The following is a 24,585-nucleotide window of genomic DNA, read 5'->3' on the forward strand; positions in this document are numbered from 1 at the left end:
CAGCAAACCAGCAGCAGTCACACTTCTCAGAAGGCCATGATTTCAGGGAGGATATCCATGGTGCCTGTTTGCAATTGTACAGGCTCTCAACTGGCCTGCATAGTACTGCTGTGCAGCAGCTCAGATACTATTTGTTTGCAGTCGTCACACTAACTTGTTGATTTAATAACAAAAGAAATTGATTTTTTTCTCTCCTTCTTCCTACAGGAAGATTTTCTGACTGACTTGTTCTCAGCTGCTTGGAAACCACAATTCAGCTGCCTTCCGACTTCACTAGCCTGCTGCCTCGCTGCCACGAGCACAAGACTGAACAAAAGGCATCTGCTAAGAGGCTCCTGCCTCTCTCTGTGCACTCTCCTCCTCTGCTCCCTCATTTGCTGGATACTTCAAAACAAAACGCCCCAAAAAACTCAAAAGACAAATGCATGAAACCTTGAGTTGAGCTTCTTGTAGAAGCATAAGTTTACCTTGGGAGCAGGTTGGTGAAGCAGGAAGAGGCAGCTGGTCAGTTCCTCACATAGAGTCTTGGACTCTTCACAAATAATGATTATTTATGGACACGTGTCAGTATAAACATCAAGAGAGGTAAAAAAGAAAGTTACATGATCATTTCCACATGCAAAGATAATGAACAGCTCTAGGACAGCTAATCTAAATGGGAATGAAAGTAAGTTGTAGCAAGAAGGCCAACTAAAGTAGATTTATACAAGTCAAATAAAACCTACTTTATTACTCTCCCTGAACACAAGTATGTGGCCTCTAGCATTCTAAGTGATGGCTGCATCTGTGGCAAGCTGCCCATTAAAGAAGAGTCCCTGCAGCTCACTGGTCAGTGCCGTCAGCAACAGCACGTCCCTGTCAGTCACTGCATCTCAGGAGAAAGAAACAGCCCAACTGAAACAGCAGCAGCACAGCGGGAGCAATGTGCTGCCCTGACGTATTATCCTTCCCGCTTCTGCCCAATGCCAAGTGCTTTTCAGAGGCAGGTGTTCATCACTACTGGAGTGCTGGACAATCCCAAGAGCAAAGACTGACGTCCTTGTGAGTACTCCCTTCCCATCTTATCACTTGTGTCCCACTGTACAGATGAACTACCACCATTCACACCCCTGGCCACAGGGCACAGTTTAAATCCTCTGAATTTATACAAAAACACTCTTTGGAATTAATATGACACTAGGGAAGCATAAGAACTTAAGTTTCTAATAGGAAGCAGACAAGAATGCCGAATGCTGCCCCATATGCCTTCAGGTTCTAGAACCAATGTCTGTATATGGCTCAACAGGCCCTTTTGCAAAACCTAGAAGCACAACAGCGAAAACTCTTTGGTCTGGCTAAACCACAATGACCAGCTGTGCCCACACTTCTATGCCTTTTACCTCAGATGGAGGATAAACATTACATTCTTCCAGCATGAGACCATCACTACAAAACAGGTTTTCAATAAATGCAAGCACAAACCACAGCATTCTTTATACAGTCAATCACCTTTAATATATTTTGTGGCATGTTTACTGCATTTTTAAAAACACATTTAGTTACTATATTCCCAAAAAAGCACAACTGAAAACATTAGTTTTAAAGGTTACACATGTATACATTTAATAACAAAAAGGAGAAAATTGTCTTGAGAGTTCCAGTTCCAGTAACAAAGCACGGATGCATTACTGAACAAGATTAATGTGTAACATCAATGATCTGAATCCCTTCATGCCAAAGAAGTCCATTAAAATCAGTACAAGGTTTGTCACACCAAGAACAGTTATTAGTAGTAGTCTGCTGGCAATGGGATTGACATACTCTCAACTTTGTGAGTACAAAGTGTTCTAATATATTTACACTCTAAAGTTTAAACCACAGTTTAAACAGGATAAACCCCTTCAGAAGTTATGACAATTCTGTTACACTTTCTACCTGAAATACTGCCATCTAATGTTCTTTCCTACATCTCAATTACAGGGAAAAACGCTCTTTTGTGAGTGTAGTGCTGCACATTCTCTGTAGTTCTGCGGGTTGTGAATTGTATCATGCAACTTCAGCAAGACTCGACTTCCAAAAAATGTGTTTTTAGACATAGTGTTCTCTCTGTAATAGAAAAAGCTGCCTCAGAACCCAGCAGGGCAGCAATGGCCTATGACACCTGCACCAAACCCATAAAGGACTGTGTTGCATCTCTCTGGTAGCTTTTAGGGCCATTATTCTAAGGCTGGTAAGATTAGATCCATATCATACAAGTGATGCTAAGAGATATCTTCTGCCTGTCATCAATACAGGCCTTACTTAACAAACTGTCAGCCACAGAAATACAGTCTAATCATACCCTGTTTGTCTTTAGAGAGAGCTGGGAGTAGAAAGGAAGGTAGGAAAGAAATGGCACTTTGACTGGGCTTCTCTTACAAACTACCTGGGACTTTAAAAAAGTGACGGAGTGCTGCCATTATTTTTCTAAAAATAGGTATTTCTTATAAGTGCTGTTAAGGTGTCCTTAACACAAACAAACTCTGGTAAGACAACACCTTTTTGTCTTTCTCTGTATCTACACCAATAAATGCACTTGGGCTCTGAGCACTGTGGAACCCTCTGCATTTCGATTGGGATCATATAATCACCCAATTTTTATTTCCTGTTTTAATTTTCCCTCTATCTGAGCTCCAAACTCCAAGCATCAGCTTCTTTGTTGGGGTTTGCAGCTGTCTTACCCCATGAGAGCATCTTCAGTGCTCTTTTTAAATCAGCTGAAGATCATCTGGTAATAGGTGAACGGTTGGACTGCATGATCTTTTAGGTCTTTTCCAACCTTGGTGATTCTATGATTCTATTCTATCTAAACGAGTAATGTGAGCTGGGGACACCTACTCAGTACATCCTATGGAGCTTTTCAAGAAGAACATCCTGGCCTCCCTTCTGTACCTTGCAAATGACCGAGCACAGAACTGCACTCAGTCTGACTTGATACACACTATCTTACAGAAAGTAATCTTGTCATTCCCTAAGATTCAAAGAGAAATGTACAAGAATGTAAACATTTGTGATTTTTTTCTTAATTTGTTTTTCTTCTCATTTATACAAATGGATTAAATCAACCACGGTTGTTTATGCAAGACAACCTCCCGAAATTAGTGAAGCTTTTATCTCTTTTTTCAGACAGAAGACAGATGCTGCCTTTGCTAACAAACCTGGGTAAGTCTATTAAAAAAAAAAAACCAACGAATTAGAAAAATGTCCATAATCGGGCCACTAACCAAAATGCTACCTTCACACACATGAATTTTCTGAGACTTCTGTCATACTAAACACAGACAGTAAACCAAAGCTTTAAGGCAATCACATGCTTCCTTCCACCTTTGACATAACAAATAACCATCTCAATTGTTTCTTACACAAATCATGAGACTTACAGTCCCAGATGCGTACAGACATTACTGAAGACCACCTACCTTCAGAGCAACCTTTCTTGGCTAAGAGGAGATGCACTGGGCATCCCCCATACACTAGCTGTGTTACTCCAGAAGGACATCTCCATCCATTCTCAGCCAGATTGCTGGAGCAATCTGCACACAGTTTGCCAACAGATCATGATTACTCTAAGCCAACACTCCTTTTCTTTCTGCCAGGTTTGTATGAGGATGTTTCAGTTTGTATTTGTTTTGAATAGATTTCAGAAATAAGTTAGGGACTTCTCTTAAGTTCAAGGCGCACCAAAAGTTGTTTTAGGAGTAGATACTATTGACATACATAGTATCTTTGCAGATCCTCTAACAACTGTTAGGAGAAGTTACTGTGTTACACTAAAGAGAAGTAGGCAAGGATGGGAAAAACCTCATTCCCCAAGGTCAGTGGCTAAAACATCTTGAATGAACTTCAATGTACGCTGGTACAGGAAAGCATCCTTCTTCTTTGGCTTACAAATATTAAGATGATTTACATCCACTGGAATAAGTTCTCCAATACCCAACTCTGGGAGAGAGAAAAAAGAAGAAATAATGATCAAAGTTTGTAAGGTTAGCTAGACTAAATAACACATCCTGCTTAAGCAACTGCTCTCTCAAAAGCAATTCCCCGTCTTCCCTTTAACTGCTTTGGCAGTTAGTTGAGTTTAGACAGTCAAAAGTTTAAACAAAGACCCCAAATATAACTGATGTTTTTTCCTAGGTCTTCCTACCACAGAACCCCTATTATCAATGCCTACAGGAATATATATAAAATTAAAGAAAATTAAGTGACCATTTGACTTACTTGCTGACTCCAGAGGTACGACATGCAGTTTCAACATGCTGCCTATATGCGTTGGCAAGGTTTCTGCAAAACTCAGTACCGTAAATTTCTTATCTTTGGCAAAAGACAGGAACTCATCATTCAGCACTTTAAGGGCAGGAGAATCTGTAAAAAAAATAACGTAATTTTTGCAGTGTAATTTGAACAGAAAATTAGAACTCGTGTCTGCAAAACTACAATTCCAATACAATGCTTTGGAAAAATTAAGAACTCCAGTAGAAGGAGTAGTGCTCTGTATCTAATTCCTTTTTCCAGCAATCATATGTAACATTTATTTCTGCATAATGTGGAATTTATATAGAAGACAGAAGTCTGAAGTCTAGCACACATTACTACCTTGCTAAATGACCTACACTACTCTTCTATAAACTTGTTCTGATTCTCTTACTCTCCTTCATGCTTGCAATCAAATAGAAAAGCTACTCTTGTCAGTTCAACCCACAACACTAAGTATAAAAACGGCATATGTAGTTTTTATCCAGCTTTTTCTGATAGCATGATTTAAAAACAAACAAACAAACAAAAAAAAAAAGAGGAAACAAAGCATCATGAATAGATTAGCAGAGATCTCTACTGTTAAATGGTAGCAAAGCGTAACATACCCTTGCTGAGTTCTTTAACTTCCACAGAAGGAAAGAGAAGATATCTGGCACTTATGGAATATTCAGCCAGCTGGGAGCCGTGGTGAGGTACACTATAAAATATGATTCCTCTCGTGTTGTTTACAATTTTATCCATTTCTGGATTCTTGGAAGCATCCACCAGCATCTTTTTCACTAGAAGACCTGGCAACAGAATCTGAATTAATGCACCGATTTAAACCACTGTGAAAATAATGATGGTGCTATATTAGCCATGAAGCAACTAACCGTACTCTTGCCTCATTTGATTAGTCCTTAGCGTGTCAAATATGTCGGATCAGGTTGGAAAAAACAACTGAGGCATTAAAATAAAATGTTAATTGAACAACATAAATCCCAGTCCATAGGCTTTTTTATTTGCTTTGTTACTAATGACGCTTAATATATGCCAGACGATGGAGACAATTCTGCCTCTGAATTTCCACTTGCATGAATTTCAATTCACTGATTTTTGTGTTTTTGAATCAACACAGTACAAACAAACAGGAATAAAAATCCATTCAAAATGTGTGTGCTACTGAAAACAACACAGCAGGAAAACTGGCATCTATTTTACATTTTCAGATCTTTGCAAGTGTTCTACATCACCAAATATTGCGAATAACCGCCTTTCAAACTGGATTTGGTTATAATCTCATTCTGAAATGTAACAGCAGATAAATAAAAGCATTCTGCCAGACAGGCAATGCACTCACCGCCCATGCTGTGTGACACCCACACCAGGGGTCTCTCTCCAATCCCAGCAGCTCTGAGCTTCTCCAGAAGCTCGTTGCTCCTGTAGGCAATAGACGTCCTGTAAGGAATAAACAAACACAAGCACAAAGGAACATGGTAAGTTGAATACCAGCCTTAAAGGGAATAAACTTTCAATGCTGGAATTTTACAATTGTGAATTCAGTAAATAAAACATTGATTACTTAATTGTTGTTGCTACACTGAAAACTAAAGATGTCAAGAACTTTTTAAGGTCAGCTTCACAAGGACAACGGCAATTGAAATGTGTTCAGTTTCTTGATCTTGCTAGAAATTGCTATTTTAATTTCACTTATTGGTTTTCACATCTTTATGAAATTGTATTATCATTTTACAAAAGCAAAAGATGTCTTTCACCTTTAATTAAGCACATCAAGCTATAAAATAATCAACTACTATATACATGGGTAAGCATATATTGCAGGTAATGCAGTTTTCCATTCTGTGATAAAAAATACATTATCTTCTTGATAATGTCAAGTCATAAGACAGCAAGTCTTTTGTTATACTTACAAAGTACTGTTGGGTCATTTTAAGCTTAATAAATATTCCCCTAAAGAAACAAAACTATAACTAACTAATGCTATATCTAAATCAATAGACCACCTTAGTGCCTGCAGACACTGAAGACAATGAAGACACATGAAGCAGTCTGTAAGAAATTAAGAATTTGACACAAGTTAACTCATGAGGATAAAAAGCTTGAGAAAACCACGACTTTAGCAACAATTTTTCTAAATTTTATTTTCAAATACAACAAGAAAAGTTAATTTCATTGTTTCACCATAGGTTATTCAAACAATTAGCCCTATAGGTCTCCCTCCTGTCCACCCCTCCAAATCACAGACATGCATTTGTTACCTGTGAGGCTCAACAGGACATTTTGCTTTCCAGTCACTCAAACGGGTGTCATACTCCACAGATATGATTCTAAGGGTGGGACAGTCTGAAGCCAGCCATGTCTGAACAAAGAAAAACACCAAAAAGAGATTATTACTTAAGTAATAGAAAAACTCTTGCAAACACTTTATCAACAATGGCGCTGTTATCGTGAAGGTGGTATCAAGTTCAACTTCTGTTCTTCATGAATCCTCAAACACATCTTACACCTGCACTGTTGTTTGGTTTTTTTATTAAAGACTGTCAAACCCTTGACAATTTTCTAATCAAAATGAAGGCAAAGGCTGGAGTGGATTGCTAATTTGCACATCCCTGGCTCCCTCTCCAAGGCAGAACAACAATTATGAAAATGGCCAATGGGACTGATGAGTTTAAGTTTTGCAGATATGCTTCAGTGGTTACATCAATGTGAGTTGCTTGAAGCAGTCATTACTTATTTACCAATAATTTTTATAAGGCAAACTTGAAAAACTGAGGTACTCAGACATTCATGTAAGAAATAAAAAATGTGATTCCACGTATCTTTTTCTACATGGTAGAATTTCATTTAAAAGAATGAGAGCATGAGGAAAGTGTACATTGCCTCCTCTTTCGCTACCAGAAGAATGACACTGAGTGCATTAACTTTAGCAGAGATTTTCCTTTGCAAGAATAATCTGTTGAAAATTTCATTTTGCAAACAAAAACCATGTGAAGAACACAAAATGTGCTACTTCTAAAACAGATTAGAAGTCATCTAATTCTCTAGACAGCTCCCACTAATGAAAAAACAGTATTTGTTTGAGAAAATTGCACTGTCTTCTTACCTTTGGCCAGCACTGGCTGTATTCCTCTTGCACTTCTGAAGCCTTTTTATCCACAGGTTGGTCAATGTCTTGCTGTCGCCAGGTTTTAAATGCTGCTCCCAAAAGACCATGAACAAAAAGGATGTCTGCTCTGATGGGCTGACTGACGTAGAAAAGCATTTGTAAAAGACAGATGACAGACATTCTTTTAGCAAATTAAATTTAGACAGAATGCTTATCCTAGGGGATATCTAAATGTTATTTCAAATACTATACATAGGCTCTTGTATTATGGACAACATGCCATGACGTTGCATGATATTTCACAGAAGATACTCAGATCAAGATGAAAAACACAGATTCACCCATAAGAGAGATTTTGAAAGAGTTACGTAAAGTACCAAACTCCTGTTTCATGTTCTTCCGTAATGAAAAACAATGTTCTCTCCCACTACTATTAATGCAGCCTAGTGAGACCTTCACTGTCTGATCCCACAGTCTCTACTAACACAAATGACCCCAAGAATAGTTACTGCTAAGTGACATGCCATGTTGGAGACTGCTTAAGTCCCAGATAAACAATCTCTACAAAGAAAAAAAGAAGCCTCAGCTTCTTTTACTGTAGCTGAGGTCAATGGGCTGCTATCAGCAGAATAATTGCTAGGCATCAATTATTGATGATTACCCAAGATGATGATTATCAATTACCCAAGACACGCCAGTACAATGGCTGCAAAACCATAATTCATTTAATGGTTTGTGTCTAGATTTTCCAAGCAATACAGGAACACTCTTTTCGTTGCTATGGACAGCTCTGAGCACAACTGTTGTTCTCACATTAGAGGAGCTACGTTCAGTCCAGTCAATCCATCAAGAACCAGAAGAGCAGGTAACAAAAGTAGAGCTGCACTCTGCATCCACTCTTCTGAATCTCTGTAACTGAACATTATAGCAAATAGCTGAAATTACAGCATGTACAGTTTCTCCTGCATTACCTGCTACGATATTGTGGATGTAAGACATAAACACCATCTGGATACTTTTCTTGCACTGTGTCCCTGTCTAGGTTAGCCAAAGCTCTGGACGCGTGAGAAGACTGAATGACATGAGGGGATTTCATTACTTCTGCAAGTACAGAAACCCAACCTACATTGAAAAAATATAAAGTAGCAAGTTAAGTAATGAGAAACATCATCCCAACAAGAAAATTCACAAACATCATCATAGCAGCAGTAATTATGAAAACAGGCATTAGAATCTAAGAATGGTAATACCGAAATAAATTACTTAACCCACTTCTCTTTAGTGCAGGAAAGACAATGCTGGATAAGTGGAAATGGCAAAATAAAAAAATCCAGTATGGTGTTGAGGTCATGTATTTTGCTACTATTTATCTTATAATCTGAAGCAGAACCCCTTCCTAGGAGGAAAACAAAGTGTATCAGCAGGTCAGTGCAGCAGTCAGACAGAGAACAGGTCTTGATTCTCTTTCTGCAGCCAAGATGCAAATCAGACAGTGATAATGAATGTTTCAGAGAGAAAATGAAACTCAAAGCACAGGAAAGAAAGGGAACAGCACACAGGAATAAGAGCAGGTGGAAAAAATTGATGCTTGCTCTGAACAATGACTTTTAATTTTAAATTCCAGAGTGCAAAAACATTTATGTAATTAAAATTCTCATGCTATTCTAAAACAAACAAAACCAAAAAATTCTGTTTACACTCGAGAAACGTGAAAGAATAGTTTACAGAACACATTCCTCAATGAAGCTTTAAGTCATAAATAATAAAAAATAAACACTTTACAGGCTATTACCTGAAAACGAAACTTAGTGGTTTTCAGACATGGATGAGGATGCTCACAGAGTACAGAGACATGCAAAGGAATACATGAAAACACAAAGAGCACTTAAAATACTTTTAGAGAAAACTGAGTCATAATGATTGTAAAGATCTGTGATGAATGAGGAAAAATCATTAAAATCTAAGCAGATAGGGAAGAACTGAATATTCAGAGCATACATACATACAAGAACAAATGGGAACAGTGTAAAAATTGACAAAAAAAGAATTTGTGAAGAAAAATTTCTCAAATGAAACTTGCTCACAGAGCGGACTGAAGTGCTGTTAAGAATCTGGTGGAAAACTTCCTCAGCAAGAGCGAGCTGGGTAAGGGTTGGGCTGCAAACTGGAGCAGCTGAATAAGAAGCATGAACAGCAGGATGCGAGGGCACCCACAGGCACCAGAGGTTGTGCGAGTTCATCTCTGCCTCCTGCTACTGTCATTTGTTCTTAGTTACTAGTTTGACGCAAACCAAGGGAGAGTGGGAAGGCGTGTTTTATTTTATTCCAAAATACAAGGACTACAAGCTGATCTGTTCCTTTATGAGACTAAAACACAGTAAATTGGAAAAAAAAAGACTGATGACATAGATGATCTGTGAGAGCAGGAAATTTAAAAGATTTTTGTCTGTAATTTGAACTAAACATCAGAAGTCCCAATTTTCACCATCCTTCAAAGACTTACAGTGCCTCTAGCTCTGACACATATCATCTAGACAACATGCACAAGTTCTTAAACCAATGCTGTCTAAACTATTTCTGTTTTATTTAACAAAAAGAAACAAAAAACAAGAAAAAAGCCATACACACTCATACAAAACATACATATAAAAAACAAACCACCATCACAGTCCCTTACATTTTACAATAGCACTGAATTCAGTGAAAAATTCAGAATATAGAACTGGCAGTCTGGTATTCAGGCAGCTTGTGCTTGCTTTCCTTTTACCTGCACGTACTATGGATGAATGAAGACGTTCATCCAAAGCCATATTTCCAATAATGCGAATAATGTTTCTCTGTATTTTTGCAGAATCTTTACGTAGCTGGTATATCTTCTGCAGCAGCTGAAGGCCGCCGTGAGCTTCAATTTTATCACAGTGAGATGAAACCTAGCATCATACAGTAAACACAATGACAGTAATTAGATATTCTGCAAAAGTTTCCTTGTGATGCTGCTAGTACAGAAAGTAGAGAAGTTTTACGAGCTGATATAATATGGCCCTTCTTACATAAGAGTTCTTATTCATTTAATATTTATTATTCCCTAGCCCAAGATGGAGTAAATACTTTATTGTGTTGAATGCATGGTATGTATCGATTGACAACCTGAAAGATACTAAGTGTCATCACTATACTCTCCTCACATCAGAGGAAAATGAGACTGATATCCATTTAGCATGACCAAATTACAAGTGATAAGAATCTAAACAGGACAACTGCCTGCATATGTTAAAGCACTGCCAATGGAAGCCTCTTACTGTCTACCACCTAAAGCGAAACTGTTAGAATACTTCCTCTTTGAAATACACACGCATTTTTACTCTCCTAATAGCATCGCTATCATTACTGATATTAAGGGCAATGATAGATTCTAGTTCAAGCAGATGATCAAAGACTGATCAGTAGTAGCATCAACCACCAATACTGATCTAGTTCTTGTGACTTGAACGTGTCTACAGTGCTTAACAATATATTGTGGTCATGAAACTGTTACGTCCTCAGGTATGAAGTTCTAACGAAGACAGAGGCATTCTGTGTAAGTACAGTCACAACTTGATTGAATGGAAAATCTAGAATATAAAAAATCTAGACTACATCGGAATTTCTACGCATATGGAAGTTGTGAAAGGAATACTAGCAAACCACACTTTATTAATTCCTACTACAAACAACAATTTAGCATTCTCTGTACTATTTTTCAATGTTCAAGACTTCTGAGAAACTCGAGGAACTTACACAGGCTAATAAGAAATAATAATAGAACTTAGAGGCTGTATGGTAACTGTTGAATCAAGGTCTGAATCACTGATTGAGCACCTGAGGAAAGGACCCAGTCAGCCCTGGGAGCACAGGTGAAGGCAATCCAGCTGTATGATTGGAAGAGGTGGAGCCTGGCTGCACCTCTCTTAGACCTCATTTAAGGGCTGACTGCCACTGTTCTCTGGTTGTGAATTCTTCTCTTGTGGAATTTTTTTCTGTGAGCCTAGATCTTCAGAGATGGGTGAGCACTTTTTCTTTTCCTTTGTAACACCTTTCCGTAGTGCTAGTCTCTTTGTTATTACACGTCCTGTTTTGTCATTCCACTGCATTTATCTTCCTGATTGCTACAGAGGCAACTGGCATCAGAAAAATGAGTTTGTTATGCTTCTTTATGGTCCATGTCAGTATGAGTTCTCTGAAAGTTCTTATAGAGGGGATAGCAACTAGGAGACGATAGAAGGGCAACTCTTTCCCAATATATTACAACCTTAGAAAAGAATATTTATAAATGTAGTTTAAAAAAGACAGTTACCTTAGAATGTTGCACTAAAGCTTGCAGGCAGAAGAGTTCTACTGTCTCTGAAGGAACTTTACTCAATGTCTCACAGTATGGAAGTCCATTTCCCCCAAAACACCACAGGCCTCCCTGAAAGGAGAAACAGTAAAACTATATCATGTTCCAAATGGTTACCTAAAATAAACATTTCTAAACTAGAATGCTATGCGTGTAATGATCTACAGAAATCTCTTAAGGAGTGCTCAGCACATATGCATTTTTAAGTGTATAAATTATATAGCAGCGTGCACAGTGGAAATAGGTTTGTGTCTTTGAGCTCTGAAGGAAGAAAGAAACCAAACAGTTCTATTCTGTAAGTGGGAACTCACCCTCTGAGCAGCAAGAGTCTGACTACTTTCACGTAAAGCAAGAGATGTGAAGTACTTGACACATGGATCAAGACCAGACTGAGGTAAAGAAACTAAGAGCAAACGAAGTTCATCCTCTATGAGACAGTCCTGTGAGAAGTAAACACAAATAGTTTAATTCAGCTTTTTTTTTTTAATTCTGAAACAAAACACAGCATGGAAGAAAACAAAGATCTTAAATATTGAAGAAGCTATGTTAGTAAGACCTAGACTTCAGCGCTCTGCAATTTGGGTTTAACACTTATTCCCATAAAATTTTGGAGGTTGTTAATACTAAAACCAGCCACCTGGGTGATGAAAAGTAAGCCTTAAGCTTCATACTTTGTGGCTGTTTTGCCTTGTATCTGCACTTGGGAGTTATATAGTATATTCAAAAGGGTTTTCATACTTGACATAATGAAAGTTAAAGCTGTGTGCCAGAGCATTACTTAGAGTACCACACTAGCAGTGAACATGCAAGGTCCTCCAGGAGAGCTCTCTACATGTAGGATTCTGTCAGTGTCATCAAGGCAATCTACGATCACTGAAATATTAGTGCATTGCCTTTTAGGCATGGACAGCAGGGTATGCATCACACTCATGATTTGCACAAATTACATTGCTGCTGAATGTGTAGTTTGGACATACAAAGAACAGTAATCCAACTCCAGCTCTTTGCATCACATAATTCACTAATACAGACATGATCCTGAGGTGTGTTACAGTGATGCTTTGGTTTTCATTTTAGTACTCATTTTTTACTTTTGAAGAATTCTGTTTTAGTATGGTCATTAACAATGAAAGTACTAAAGACAAGCAAGAGTCAGTTGGTACCTTTTTTCCATTTACTTACATTTTTCATTTTTGGCAATGATGGTGGAGGCAGGAAAAAGCGAAGGTCGATATCTTTGGATCGAGCCAAACCTATAGCAGTCCTTTGATCACAGGTTTGGGCAACTGTACCATACTGATAATCTGTAGCACAAGAACTCCAGCATTAAGGTTAAAACTGATTGTAGATATATCATTTGTATTTAATTTCTAATTTGTTTTCTAAGTTAAGAAAAACCTCTCTGCAGTCTCCTTAATAAGCTCTGACTTTGTAGTCACAAATTCCAGAAGGCAAAAATAGCAGTTGTTAGACCAGCACTATGCTAAAACAAAACAGACCTGTTGATTACAAATATGCTAGATAAAGATTCTCATATGAGTTGAACACTTGTGAAAACAAAAGTTCAGTATTGCTACTGTGGAAAAGAATGCAAGAACTACCAATTCAAGCCTAAACCTTGCCTAGAGTAAAAATTTGCCATTTTTTTTTCCTGCACATAGTATTAAAAACCTGAGTTTTAAACTGACTGAGAACATCTGCTAGCAGCCTTCTCACATGAATGTTGGCCATACTGAATTAGCACACAGAGTTTAGGTACATCTGTCTTTCAAGTTTTCAACTTTTCAACTTTTTCAACAACTTTTTCACGTAAATAGTTTGGGATAATTAGAGTTTGAAATTGGTGGTCTGAAGCAACATACACTCGACTGTGTGGAATTGCACAAGATGTTAACTGACTCTACTACTAGAATCAGAGTGGGTTAGAGTGCTATGTTGTTTACACAGACTAGTGATGGAGTGGAGAAAAGTGTGTGTATATATACACTTTACTTGGGAGTTCAAGGACATTTGCTGCTTTAAGAAGAATTGGAGAACCTTAAGTTCTATACCATGCTTTATAGTATGTTTAAGAAGATACTGAAGTAGATTACTGCAGTGGAAATGCAAGTCATGGCCTGAAACAGTGACTGAGCACCTGGTGGGAAGGCAGAGCTAACCCAGGGGAGCTCAGGTGCATGCAATGCCCTGAGTGACTGAAAGGGGTGGAATCAGGATCCACCCCTTCCCAGACCTCATTTAAAAGTTGGTAGTGGAGGTGAGGGCATCTCCTAAGGCCTTCCAAGGGTAAGCAGCTCTTTTCCTTCATTTTTGCATCTGCAGCTCATTCTCATTTGCTGTAGCCAAAGATTTTGCCGCACAGCTATTATCACTGTACTTTCCATCCTGTTACAGCGTTACAGTAACAAAGGGGAAGATTTCCTACTTATTGGTGAGTTTATGACATGTAATGTAATAATAATGTAACTGATGATACCATGGCATTAAATCAAAGTATTTTTTTTTTCTGTGGAATACATCTGTGAAAATCCTTAAGATGTTTCAGTATTAAGGTAACAGTAACAACTAGGACAGAAAATGGTTTATTTACAATGCTTGTATTTGCAAGTCCTCTATTTCTAGTTGGTCACCACTGTTTTGCTGTGGTTACCTATCATCACCTAACCAATTTTATTTATTTATTTGTTTGTTTTTTTAAACTGAACCATGGCTTTAAACCCCTTTCTGGCAGAGCCTTACAGCAATTACTACCAGAACCAATGACATTCTTAACATCTCCAAAAGGCCAGGGAGCTAACGAACCTGAAGTTCTCTCTAGCACCAAGGCAGCATTATTCTAAATGGTGGTCCTGATAATCTGGTGGGGGAGTAGAGAGAGGCCCACACTGCAGTTATGTGCTGTGTATGGTAACTGTTGAGTCAAGGCCTGAAAGGATCTGGTCAGCCCTGAGAGCACAGGTGAAGGCCTAAAGGCTCATTTAAGGGCTGACTGCCACTGGGAAAGCATCTCTTTCTGGAGATCCCTCTCTTGTGGGGTTTTCCTTGAAAGCCTAGGTCTTTGGAGATGGGTGAGCATGTTTCTTTTTCCTTTGTAACACCATTCCATTCATGCTAGTCCCTTTGCTATTATACTCCTGTATCACCCTTCCACCATGTTGATCTTTCTGATTGTAACAATGAGGAAGAGTATTAGGAACAAAAAAACTGCTTACAGAGTAAAGAAAAACTAATTTTGGATCAAATTACACCTCTTTCAGATACTAGAAATTTTTCCAAGGTAGCAGCAGAAGCTTAGAAGCAGATAATGGAGACATTGTTACATTTTTTTTTTAGATGAATTGAGCTACACTAGCATACATTACCATGCCAGTGAGTGTTCTTTGCCAGCTCTTGCACAGCCTGCAGTCGGACCTCTTTGTCTTCTGACTGAGTCCTTTTCAAGAGGAGCCATAATGCACATTCATGATCTTCTCCATCAAACGTACTAAAGCGTTCTTTAGCAGAAAACACATAAAACCCAAATTATTCCTAATGAGCATTTTAACAGGCACATTTCTATTTCACTGAATTAAAAAGAAATAATCTGTTCTTTTTAATGCTTCAAAATTAGTTGTTAGTAGTAATTCAGAGAAATATTTTAACATCAAATTGCTGCAGTAAAATAGGACAGAATGACACTCACAACCTCCCTGGTTTAGGTTTTTCTATAGAGTACTATTCACAGGTAAAGCCACACTTTTCACACCTACCATTAAAAGGTCTCCGGAAAATTTTAGCTTCTGCCTCGAGTATTTTCCTTACTGCTCTATGGATTTCTTTTCTGGCTTGGTATGTGATTCCTAAAAGAGCATTTTTAGATTATTTAAGTTTGAAAGACAGATATTGCAAATTATTTCAAGATGCTGGCTGGCTTTTATTTCTTTTCAGATAGTCATATTTATACTTTGAGATAACTTTGTATGGATATATATCTTCAAGAAAAATAAATTAGGTGACATTGCAAAGAAAACTATTTTTGTCACATCTCAATAAATGTATCTGGCTATACAAGTAAAGTCCAGAAATTCTGTATGCTGTTAATTTTATCTTTCGTTTCAAAACAGTGACATATCTTACCTTGATATTCATTTCGATTTAGAGAAGATGTACATATATACACGTGGGATTTAAGCTTTTCTTGATGTATAGCTTGAGTATCGATTTGCAGTAACTTCTTTAAGGACCAAACTTCATATGTAATGAATACAAAACCTCTTTAAATGAAAGAAAACTATGTGAATACTATTAAAAAAGAGGAAGATAAAGGCAAAATTATCTTAACAATGATTTTGGCATAAATCATCCTTTATTTGTTAATTACAAATACCAGATTTTACCAAATACATAGAAGTCCATCGATTACATCAATTTAGCACAGAAAAAGGACTCTAATATAATTAAAACAAGTCAATCTACCAGAAGATATGCTTCAAAAATACAGCATATTTAAACTCCTCAAATACTGTCACACTTTTTGAAAGTAACGTGAATTGAAGTTTTCACTGTATATGTAATTTACATATAAGCTTGCTGGTTACAACTTACCCTAGTATAAGCGATCCAGTTACTTTTGCAATTTTTCCTTGAAAAATGAAAAAGATCATGTCAAACAAACTTGTATGTATCAAGTCAGTATAAATAGATAACGTGTGATTATCAGACAGTAGGAATTTCAGGAACTCTGAATAAGCTTTTTTTCTGTTTTTGTCTGGCTTTTAGAAAATCACAACTTAAATTTAAAATTAAATAAAATCTTGCAGAATTAGAATTTCCTGCTTTCTTAATCAAGGCAACAAAATGTTTCTTACTGCTGTTACTTACTTTGAGTGTTGCTACTCATCAATTACATTTTGTGCTCAGCTGCAAGAATCAACAGGAAAAATTCTGTCTATATCATCAGCATTTGCTTGAACCTCCACACTATGTTAAGGAGTCAACTTTTTCTTCTTGACTGGGTATTCAGTGTACATGAAAATCCCTGCAGAATCTCCCTAAGCAAATAGATTGAGTGGAATTTCTTGAAAAATATAACTTACAGAGCAAAGAGTTGAATAAACACATGCCACTTACAGCACCTTCCCTTTTAAATGTGAGGATTCATGTCAGACTTGAATTATTTGTGCTGGGTGAAGTTCAGCTGATTATCTAGACTTAAGGTTGTAAGTACAGTGCAACTCTATTGCTATGAGTAGCAGCAAACCCAATGGAATGTATCTCACCTATCATGAATAATTGGTTTTCTTCAGCATGAAGGAGGTTTGCCCTAGACCCACTGCCATCAGCTTCTGACTTTAAGAATTGTGGCATGCAGACAAGAAGCAGTTACATGCCAAAGAAATAACTGGCAAAGAAGAAACAAACAAAAAAAATGCAGTGATTCCCATAGAGCAGAAATGGTAAGAAATGTCCTGTCTTTTAGTGCTGGAAAATACACCTTAAAACAAAAATTCTTACAGTTCTATACACAAGGCATTAAAGAAAGCAGAAACTAAGCAGGGATGATCATAGAACTTAAAGAAGAGGAAAAAAAATTCAGTACAGAAGGAGAGAGAAACAAGGTTTGTTCGATTGCTGCTCTGTTACTAACTCTTTATGGATGCAATGCTTTCACTGTGCTAATCATTAAAAAACGACCAAAGATGAAACAGAAGTAATTTAAAATAATTTAATGAGGTTGTATTTTGGTGGGACTTCCATCATCTACATAATCTAGTGTTACTACTGCAATGCAAAGCAAGCCAGAAGCAGACATCCGCTTCAGGAAAATAAAAGCTTTGATCACAAGTTATGTGGAGATTTATGTCTCTTCTTGTCAACTTCATCATGCACAGTGTTACACCCACACAGACCTTTTCTTCTTTTAATAACACCTTTGATTGATACTTACAGAACTGTACTTACTTATATTATTCCAAGATGGGTGGTGTTTGGTGGCTGGGCCAGAAGTTCCTATTTGTCTACAGCAAAATATGCAGTAAGCAGCCACTGACATTCTGTATATTCAGAAAAAGAAAAAAATAAATAAATTGATTTGGCAATTACAACAGAAAACTTGTAGCCATGTTTCCCTTTTTACAGGAAAGGTTGTAAAGCATATTTATGTCATTTTGTGCGTTATAAAGCACTCTAAGTAAAAATTAAAAAGCCTATAAACTCCTGAATTTAGTAGTTTGCATTTTGGTTACAGCAAAAGTTTACAGAAAATCTTCATGCAATTACATATTTGTGCTAATACTGGTAAGTATCCATCTCTGACTACCTGCTCTGCTTTGAGGCAGAGGCATTTTTCTGTGATTCTTTACAGTGATTCTGTGATTCTTTACAGTGAGGGTGACGGAGCACTGGAACAGGCTGCCCAGGGAGGTGGTGGAGTCTCCTTCTCTGGAGATATTCAAGACCCACCTGAACGCCTTCCTGTGTGACATGGTGTAGGGAGCCTGCTTTGGCAGGGGGGTTGGACTCGATGATCTCTAGAGGTCCCTTCCAACCCCTACAATTCTGTGATTCTGTGTGAGGCCTTTTCCAATGTCTTAGTAATCCTCACTTAAACGCATCATGTTCACATGAAGACAGTGCTGAGTACAGCATATGACTTAGTAATTAGCTGTTCATAATTAATTTTATCTTAACACCCAAGTCTTGTATTTTGACTTAGCAGGCTCTAACAACTCATATACATTGTAGGCAAGTCAGATTTGGAAACGTTTGTCTTTTCTTGCTGACATACCCTGTAACATCACAGTTAATAAGGGATGTATTTTAGCATCTACAGATTGAGGTTCAATGAATGTACAGTTGTAGTGTTAAGCAATGAGGCATTTCAGGCCATGTGAAAGCACCGATTACTGTATGCACCAACTTTCTGCCCTGTCTCCTTTCAGCACTGCACTTATCCACTGACTTCATTTATTACATTTCTGATAAGCACGCTCTCCCTGCGGTCGCCTCCGCACAACTGGGGCAATGCCAGCGGCCAGCCCCACGCCAGGAGGGGCTTCAAGGCTGAGGTTTGACAAACACAATCATCGGACCACGGACAGACCCCATCCCTGGCCCCTCCTACTGCCCCGCCGCCATCCCCCTCTCTCCACAGCGCTACCCGTACCTTCCGCTTCCTATCTCCCTTCGCAGCCGGCACCGTCGCTCACGCACTCAACGTCATCACGCCGCACAGTGTCAGGAGGGCAATAGGAGGAGCGAGGGCTGCACTTGCGTAGTACGTGTATGTGGGGGCAGTGGTTGGGCTTGCTGGGCCGGAGCTACTCGTTCGCCGTCCTCGGTTTAACCTAGGGACGGGTTGGAGCCTGTCTGCCTTCGCCCCGGCCGCCTTTCGCAAGGCCACGGTTCGCACACGGCAACGGGAGGCTGGGCTGCTGTCGGAGGAGTGGGTGGGGGGATGGGGCATAGCCGCTCTGGGTGCTGGCGGGGCGAGGGGGGTCCTGGGTCGCTGAGTTCAACTAAAGCGTTTCTTTGTCTTACAGGTTTCATCTGCTGTTATCTGTAACCTCAAACAGGAGTCTTTGCTGCCACCCGCACCTTGCAGCGTTTGTGAGAGCTGCGAGGATGGTGAATGTTCTGAAGGGCGTCCTGATTGAATGGTTAGTGACAGCATCAGCATCTACTCAACTGTTTCTTTAGGACTGGAAATACTTTAGGTGCTTTTAAGAGTCTAGACCCAAAAATGTATTTGCTGTAAACTTCAGCCTGGAGAAGAGAAGGCTGCGGGGTGACTTTATTGCAGCCTTTCAATAACTGAAGGGAACCTACACCCAGGAGGGGAGTAAACTCTTCGAAAGGGCTGACAATAGCAGGACACGGGGCAATAGATCCAAGTTGAAGGAGGAAAGATTTAGGTTGGATGTTAGGGGGAAGTTCTTCACTAGGAGAGTGGTTACGCCCTAGAACAGGCTGCCCAGGGAGGTTGTGGATGCCCCGTCCTTGGAGGTGTTCAAGACCAGGTTGGACGGGGCCCTGGGCAACCTGATCTAGTAAATGTGTATGTTTGGTGGCCCTGCCAGGCAGGGGGGTTGGAACTACATGATCCTTGAGGTCCCTTCCAACCCGGGTCATTCTGTGATTCTGTGACACTGAGCAAACAGACAGATGAAAGGCATGGTTTTTAAGGGAAGAAGGAGAGAGACAGTTGTGGGTAATCTTAATTCCTGACTCATATTTTCAGATATGTTGTTTTCTGCTTAGACTTAACCATCATGTATTCATCTTGTTTGTTATATTGTAAATAATGTTAATTAGTTTTCATCCTGGGTGATGTGTTCTGATTCTAAAGGGAAATTTGTCCATGCTTCGTCTTTTGTTTTCTTTTTTTATCAATTCCAGTTCGCACACTCAAGGCTGGCTACTCTAAAATGAATATGCTCATAATTTCAGACAGTAAGCTGTTCATATCCGTGCAGTCCATTTGTTTCTATACAGTCTGAAGTCCCTAGACTAAGGTTCTGATAAGAATTACCTCCAGGTTAAAGAAAGTGTCACTCAAGGTTTGTGGAGTCATTATATATCATTACATTATGTACAGGATTTCTGCTGTATGTTTAAATTGTAAACATATTAACAGACTGTAACTGCATGAGTGCAGAACATCCTTCATGGTGCATACAGCTGTCTGCCTACTGTGGTTTACTTCTGAGCTGACTGGACATTAGCCAGCTCACATCTGAATGCCTCATAGTTTGGTATGAGCAGCTTGGAGCATGAATTCCACTATCACAAAAAGTTTCTCTGCTCCAATTTGGCTGCGTGCTACTATGCTGATAAACCTGAACGCAAGAAATGGCCTTCCTGCATTTTCTCAAGACACCCAAAGCAGAGTTGTTGACTAGCAAAACAAGAAATTCTAATATCTCAAGCAGACAGTACAGCCTTGTAGTTTTTTTGTAATTTATTTTACTTGCTCTGGAAGATTTGTGTGTTCCTGTACAATATTGTGATCATTTCCCATTTAGTATTAGCTTGAAACTTTATTATCCTCCCTGGAAGGAAATAGTTTGCCTGACAAGAAGTCTGTAGCATCTGTTATGCCATCAGAGTTTGAACAGCCCCTTGGGTAACTCACTTTTATGTTGGCTTTTCTAGCTGCTGGTTGCTTTCTTGTTTCCTTCTTGCCTTTGCATAATGGTAGCTGATGAGTCCATCCTGAGAGCAGATTACAAACCTGTCCCCTTGTTTACTTTTCAGATACCAATTTTTCACAACTCAGCTTTTCCAGGGCATCTTAGGTAAAAAGTCAGCAAGAAGTTTGGAAAAAATAAATACTTCTGAATGTGTTAAACATTAAAGTAAAACATTAAAATAAAACTATGAAATGCTGATAATATACAGATTTCTTCCTTCCCTCTGTATTATTCCAGTATATAGCTAAACTGTTCTGAGGACAAAATCTCAAGGATTATAATCTTCAAATGCTGAATAAGATCGGTGTTTCTGCTGTAACGTACATCTACTGGCACTGAGTGCACTCCTGTATGTTGATTATGTGAAAATATGTGTGTATTGCCTGACATATGCCTGGGCACACCAGCTTATGCTGTCTGGTACTCATAGTGTGTTGGTAAGGTACATCTGAAAGAAACAAGCAAAAATAAACCTCTGTGCACCCATAAAAAAGAGTGTGTGGAAGAAGACTGAGGACCACCCACTTTTGGTATCATTTTCATTGCTTCTTTGTGTAAACCTTGTCTTTCTTCTAACATTCTTTTGATTGCGAGCAGCTCTTGAAGTTGGTACAATTTTCCTAAGAACTTTGAGAATGTCTTAAAAGGATGCTCTTAATTTTTAGCTGTATCTTATTACAATGAGGTGGAATCTGATGTGTATTTGTCTCTGCAGTGACCCAGCAATGAAGCAGTTTCTGCTCTACTTGGATGAGTCAAATGCTTTGGGAAAGAAGTTCATCATACAAGACCTGGATGAAACTCATGTCTTTGTATTAGCAGAGCTGGTTAACTTCCTTCAGGAGAGAGTGGGCGAGTTAATGGACCAAAACTCTTTTCCTATTACTCAGAAGTAAAAAGATGAGAAATGAGATTGCTGCCAATTCTGAAAAAGCAAATTTCAGTAGTTTGGGTTGTTACTGTTTTAATAGACTGTGGTTAGTAAGTTCTGCATTAAAGTGGCTATTTCAGAAAGTGAGTAATTTTCATAGCCAAAATACTCTTGAACTGAATTTTATTTCTCACTTTGAAATATTATAGTGTCTTTATTAAAATCCATAAAATGATACACTTAAGAACATGCAGAGGGGTCTTTTTGATGCGTGATTTCTGGTTTTCCTTTAGAGTTATCTTGTGAAATGGTATGACCCAGAAATGAGTGATGTTTCTGTATTGGAATCCCTTATGAACCTTTCTGATGTGTTATATTCCTGTGGAATTGATTAAATTTGCTTATAGAGTGACTGATTGAATGTAAAGCAAGTCTGTGCTTGATGGAGCATCCCCATACATTGGAGGCATGGTCAGATGAAATCAAATACTTCTTTAACTTTATGAGTTTTGGATACCAAAATAATAGTTTGGCTTTATTTTTTTGTCACACATGTTACACGTACCTCATAATAATTACCTACTTTTACCAGCATTAACATTTCTGTGTTGTTCTGAGTTTGGGGAGTGGTGGTGAGGATTTAAGGTTTTGACACCGGGTGAATCGTGCATCATAACACTGAGTTGTAAACTGGTTATTTGCATATCAACAGTGGCAAATTGAAGGGGCAGCACCAACTTGAGACCAATCCTTTAGATATAACTGCTTGTGTGGTTGTTTTTTTTTTGTTTGTTTTTACTGATGCTAATATGTAATTGCAAGAATAGGAAGGCGAAAATAAAGAGTTGATTGCTCTATTTAATAAGAAGAAATTTGATTTTGTTTTTGTTTTAGCTCTTTTCCCCCTATTGCCACTTTGATAAAACTTGCAAAGATAAGTCCTCATTTCTTTACACTGAAAGTGTAAAAAATCTGCATGTGTAATGAGTAGATAGAACATCTTTCTAGTTTGTTCTCATGTACTTGAGGTGACCTCACAGAGTTCTGTGCATTAACAAGATCCTTTTCTATGTAAGTGATGGGATTTCATGGTTTTATTAATGTGGTTTATTTTAACTTTTCTTAGTTGGCATCATTGCCATAAGCGTCAAATTTCAGTCAGCTCTCAAGCTGAGCCTTCAAAAGTAGGTCTCTGAAAATAATATTGATGGAAAACTGCATTGCTGCAATATAGCTGTCTATATATAAATATGTACATAAAGAGAGGCTTTTCCAACCAGATAATAAGCCATTGGAGAAAATTAGTGAGCTTTTCTAACAAATCTTTCCAAATTTCCCAATTCCACAGAGGATTTGAGCCCTCTCTCTGCACTGACTTTCACAAATGATCCCATGAAAGCTGGTATTGCTTAATGATTAGTGAAATGAGGCATTACTCGCTATGTCAGGATTAGATCTCCATGTCTGTTGTATAACTTAGACATTGGCAAGGCTTATGTTTGCTATACGTAAGTATTTCAATACACTTTGTAGGTTTTCAGTGATGGGAAAACAGATTTTTCCTAAATTAAATCTTTGGTCTTATGACTTACCAACCAACAAGACATTTCTAAGTAATAGGTGCTCTGATAGAAATATGATATTAATCTCTTTTAATGTGAATAGAGTTGATCCTTTACATCTTCGTTTTGTACCAGAAGAGGTGTGGGCCTAACAATTTCAAGGCAGACCAGTAAGGGGAGCTCTTACCAACATTTTAAACTGCTTTTTGTAGAATTGCTGCAGCATAGGTAATGGTGGGTCACAGTTTTATTGTGCTTTGAAGCATTAATATCTCACTCTGGAAATGCTTTAAGCTACAGATGAACTATTTTAACTTCAAAGAATCCCAGTGGAAAGACATTAGTGCAGGAGAGTTTGGAATGCAGTTTATTTAACTGAAATTTCTTAGATGTTTTAGTTACCTCATGTTTTCTTTTTGTAGTCAGGCTGCCAATCCCCCCACGTTATAATAATGCAGCTTGAAACTGTCATTTTCAGATGTTACTGCTTGGTCTCAATGTCTCCACACCACCACCCAGCTTTCAGAGTTGCTCTGTATCAAGCCACATCGTTTTCAGTGAGTATAAATAAGAGGCCAACAGCAACAAAAACAGTTCCTGAGTTGTCCAAAGGAAAAGTTAACACATTTCTATAATAAAAGTTTTAATGTGAGGACATACACTGTGATACTTTGCACTCTAGTGGTTATATTTTTCATATAGGAAAAAAAAATCATAATAATCTATTCTCTGATTGTGTGGCAGAAATAAGCAGGTTAATTACAGAAAATAAATTGCTTAATGTTAGGACTATCTAGTTTCCAAAAAACACCTCTTCAGCTGTAATGTTTAGTGTTTGAGGACTGTAACATCCTTCTGGTGATGGCTGGGTTGCCATTGGGTAAAGAATCACAGAATTGTAGGGGTTGGAAGGGACCTCTAGAGATCATCGAGTCCAACCCCCCTGCCAAAGCAGGCTCCCGACACAAAGGTAAATTGGGTAGCTCTAAATGGCGTGAGAGAAGGGATGAGGAGGAGCCAAAGACAAGCATCTAAACAAGTTTATCAGCAGCTTCAGGAAACCTGAATTTTTGAAAGCTAATCAATGTTTCCTTTTTGGCTTTGAGATGTAATATAAAAAATTAACTAAATGCTGAACCCAGGAGGAGAGAAAAGAATTCAGCAATAGCGATTTCGGCCCCTCAGAACCTGGCTCTGAGGAGAGCTCCCGCTCACGACAGGCCACCGGC

The 24,585-nt window shown here is 38.4% G+C and overlaps 2 protein-coding genes across 7 annotated transcripts; one reads left to right on the forward strand and one right to left on the reverse strand.

The window, feature by feature from the left end:
* Positions 1-1,468: 1,468 nt before the first annotated feature.
* On the reverse strand, positions 1,469-18,982 carry SERAC1 (serine active site containing 1). Of its 3 annotated transcripts, none has more exons than XM_015858305.2 (17): positions 18,898-18,982; positions 17,694-17,785; positions 16,338-16,374; positions 15,870-16,006; positions 15,503-15,592; positions 15,116-15,247; positions 12,936-13,057; positions 12,065-12,193; positions 11,712-11,825; positions 10,146-10,308; positions 8,350-8,500; positions 7,376-7,517; positions 6,531-6,631; positions 5,612-5,709; positions 4,878-5,060; positions 4,237-4,380; positions 1,469-3,957 (listed from the first exon to the last, which is right to left on the reverse strand). In XM_015858305.2, exons 2-17 carry the CDS (start codon positions 17,782-17,784, stop codon positions 3,821-3,823), a joined length of 1,971 nt encoding a protein of 656 aa, XP_015713791.1. In that variant the 5' UTR covers position 17,785; positions 18,898-18,982; the 3' UTR covers positions 1,469-3,820. The 3 variants fall into 3 exon arrangements, with proteins under 3 accessions (XP_015713791.1, XP_015713792.1, XP_032299436.1); XM_015858306.2 differs by lacking the exon at positions 18,898-18,982 and adding an exon at positions 18,639-18,740; XM_032443545.1 differs by lacking the exon at positions 18,898-18,982 and adding an exon at positions 17,012-17,133.
* GTF2H5 (general transcription factor IIH subunit 5) lies at positions 18,909-24,341 on the forward strand. Of its 4 annotated transcripts, XR_004306599.1 has the most exons (4): positions 18,991-19,135; positions 19,274-19,390; positions 21,639-24,236; positions 24,327-24,341. XR_004306599.1 is itself a non-coding variant. In XM_015858311.2 (3 exons), the coding sequence occupies exons 2-3, from the start codon at positions 19,356-19,358 to the stop codon at positions 21,817-21,819; spliced, it is 216 nt and encodes a 71-aa protein (XP_015713797.1). In that variant the 5' UTR covers positions 18,909-19,008; positions 19,274-19,355; the 3' UTR covers positions 21,820-22,656. The 4 variants fall into 4 exon arrangements, 3 of the variants coding, with proteins under 3 accessions (XP_015713797.1, XP_015713796.1, XP_015713795.1); XM_015858311.2 differs by lacking the exon at positions 24,327-24,341 and having other exon boundaries at positions 18,909-19,008; positions 21,639-22,656; XM_015858310.2 differs by lacking the exon at positions 24,327-24,341 and having other exon boundaries at positions 18,924-19,014; positions 21,639-22,656.
* Positions 24,342-24,585: the final 244 nt, after the last annotated feature.

The sequence above is a fragment of the Coturnix japonica genome, chromosome 3, assembly GCF_001577835.2.
Source record: "Coturnix japonica isolate 7356 chromosome 3, Coturnix japonica 2.1, whole genome shotgun sequence".
In the NCBI taxonomy this organism is placed as follows: Eukaryota; Metazoa; Chordata; class Aves; order Galliformes; family Phasianidae; genus Coturnix; species Coturnix japonica.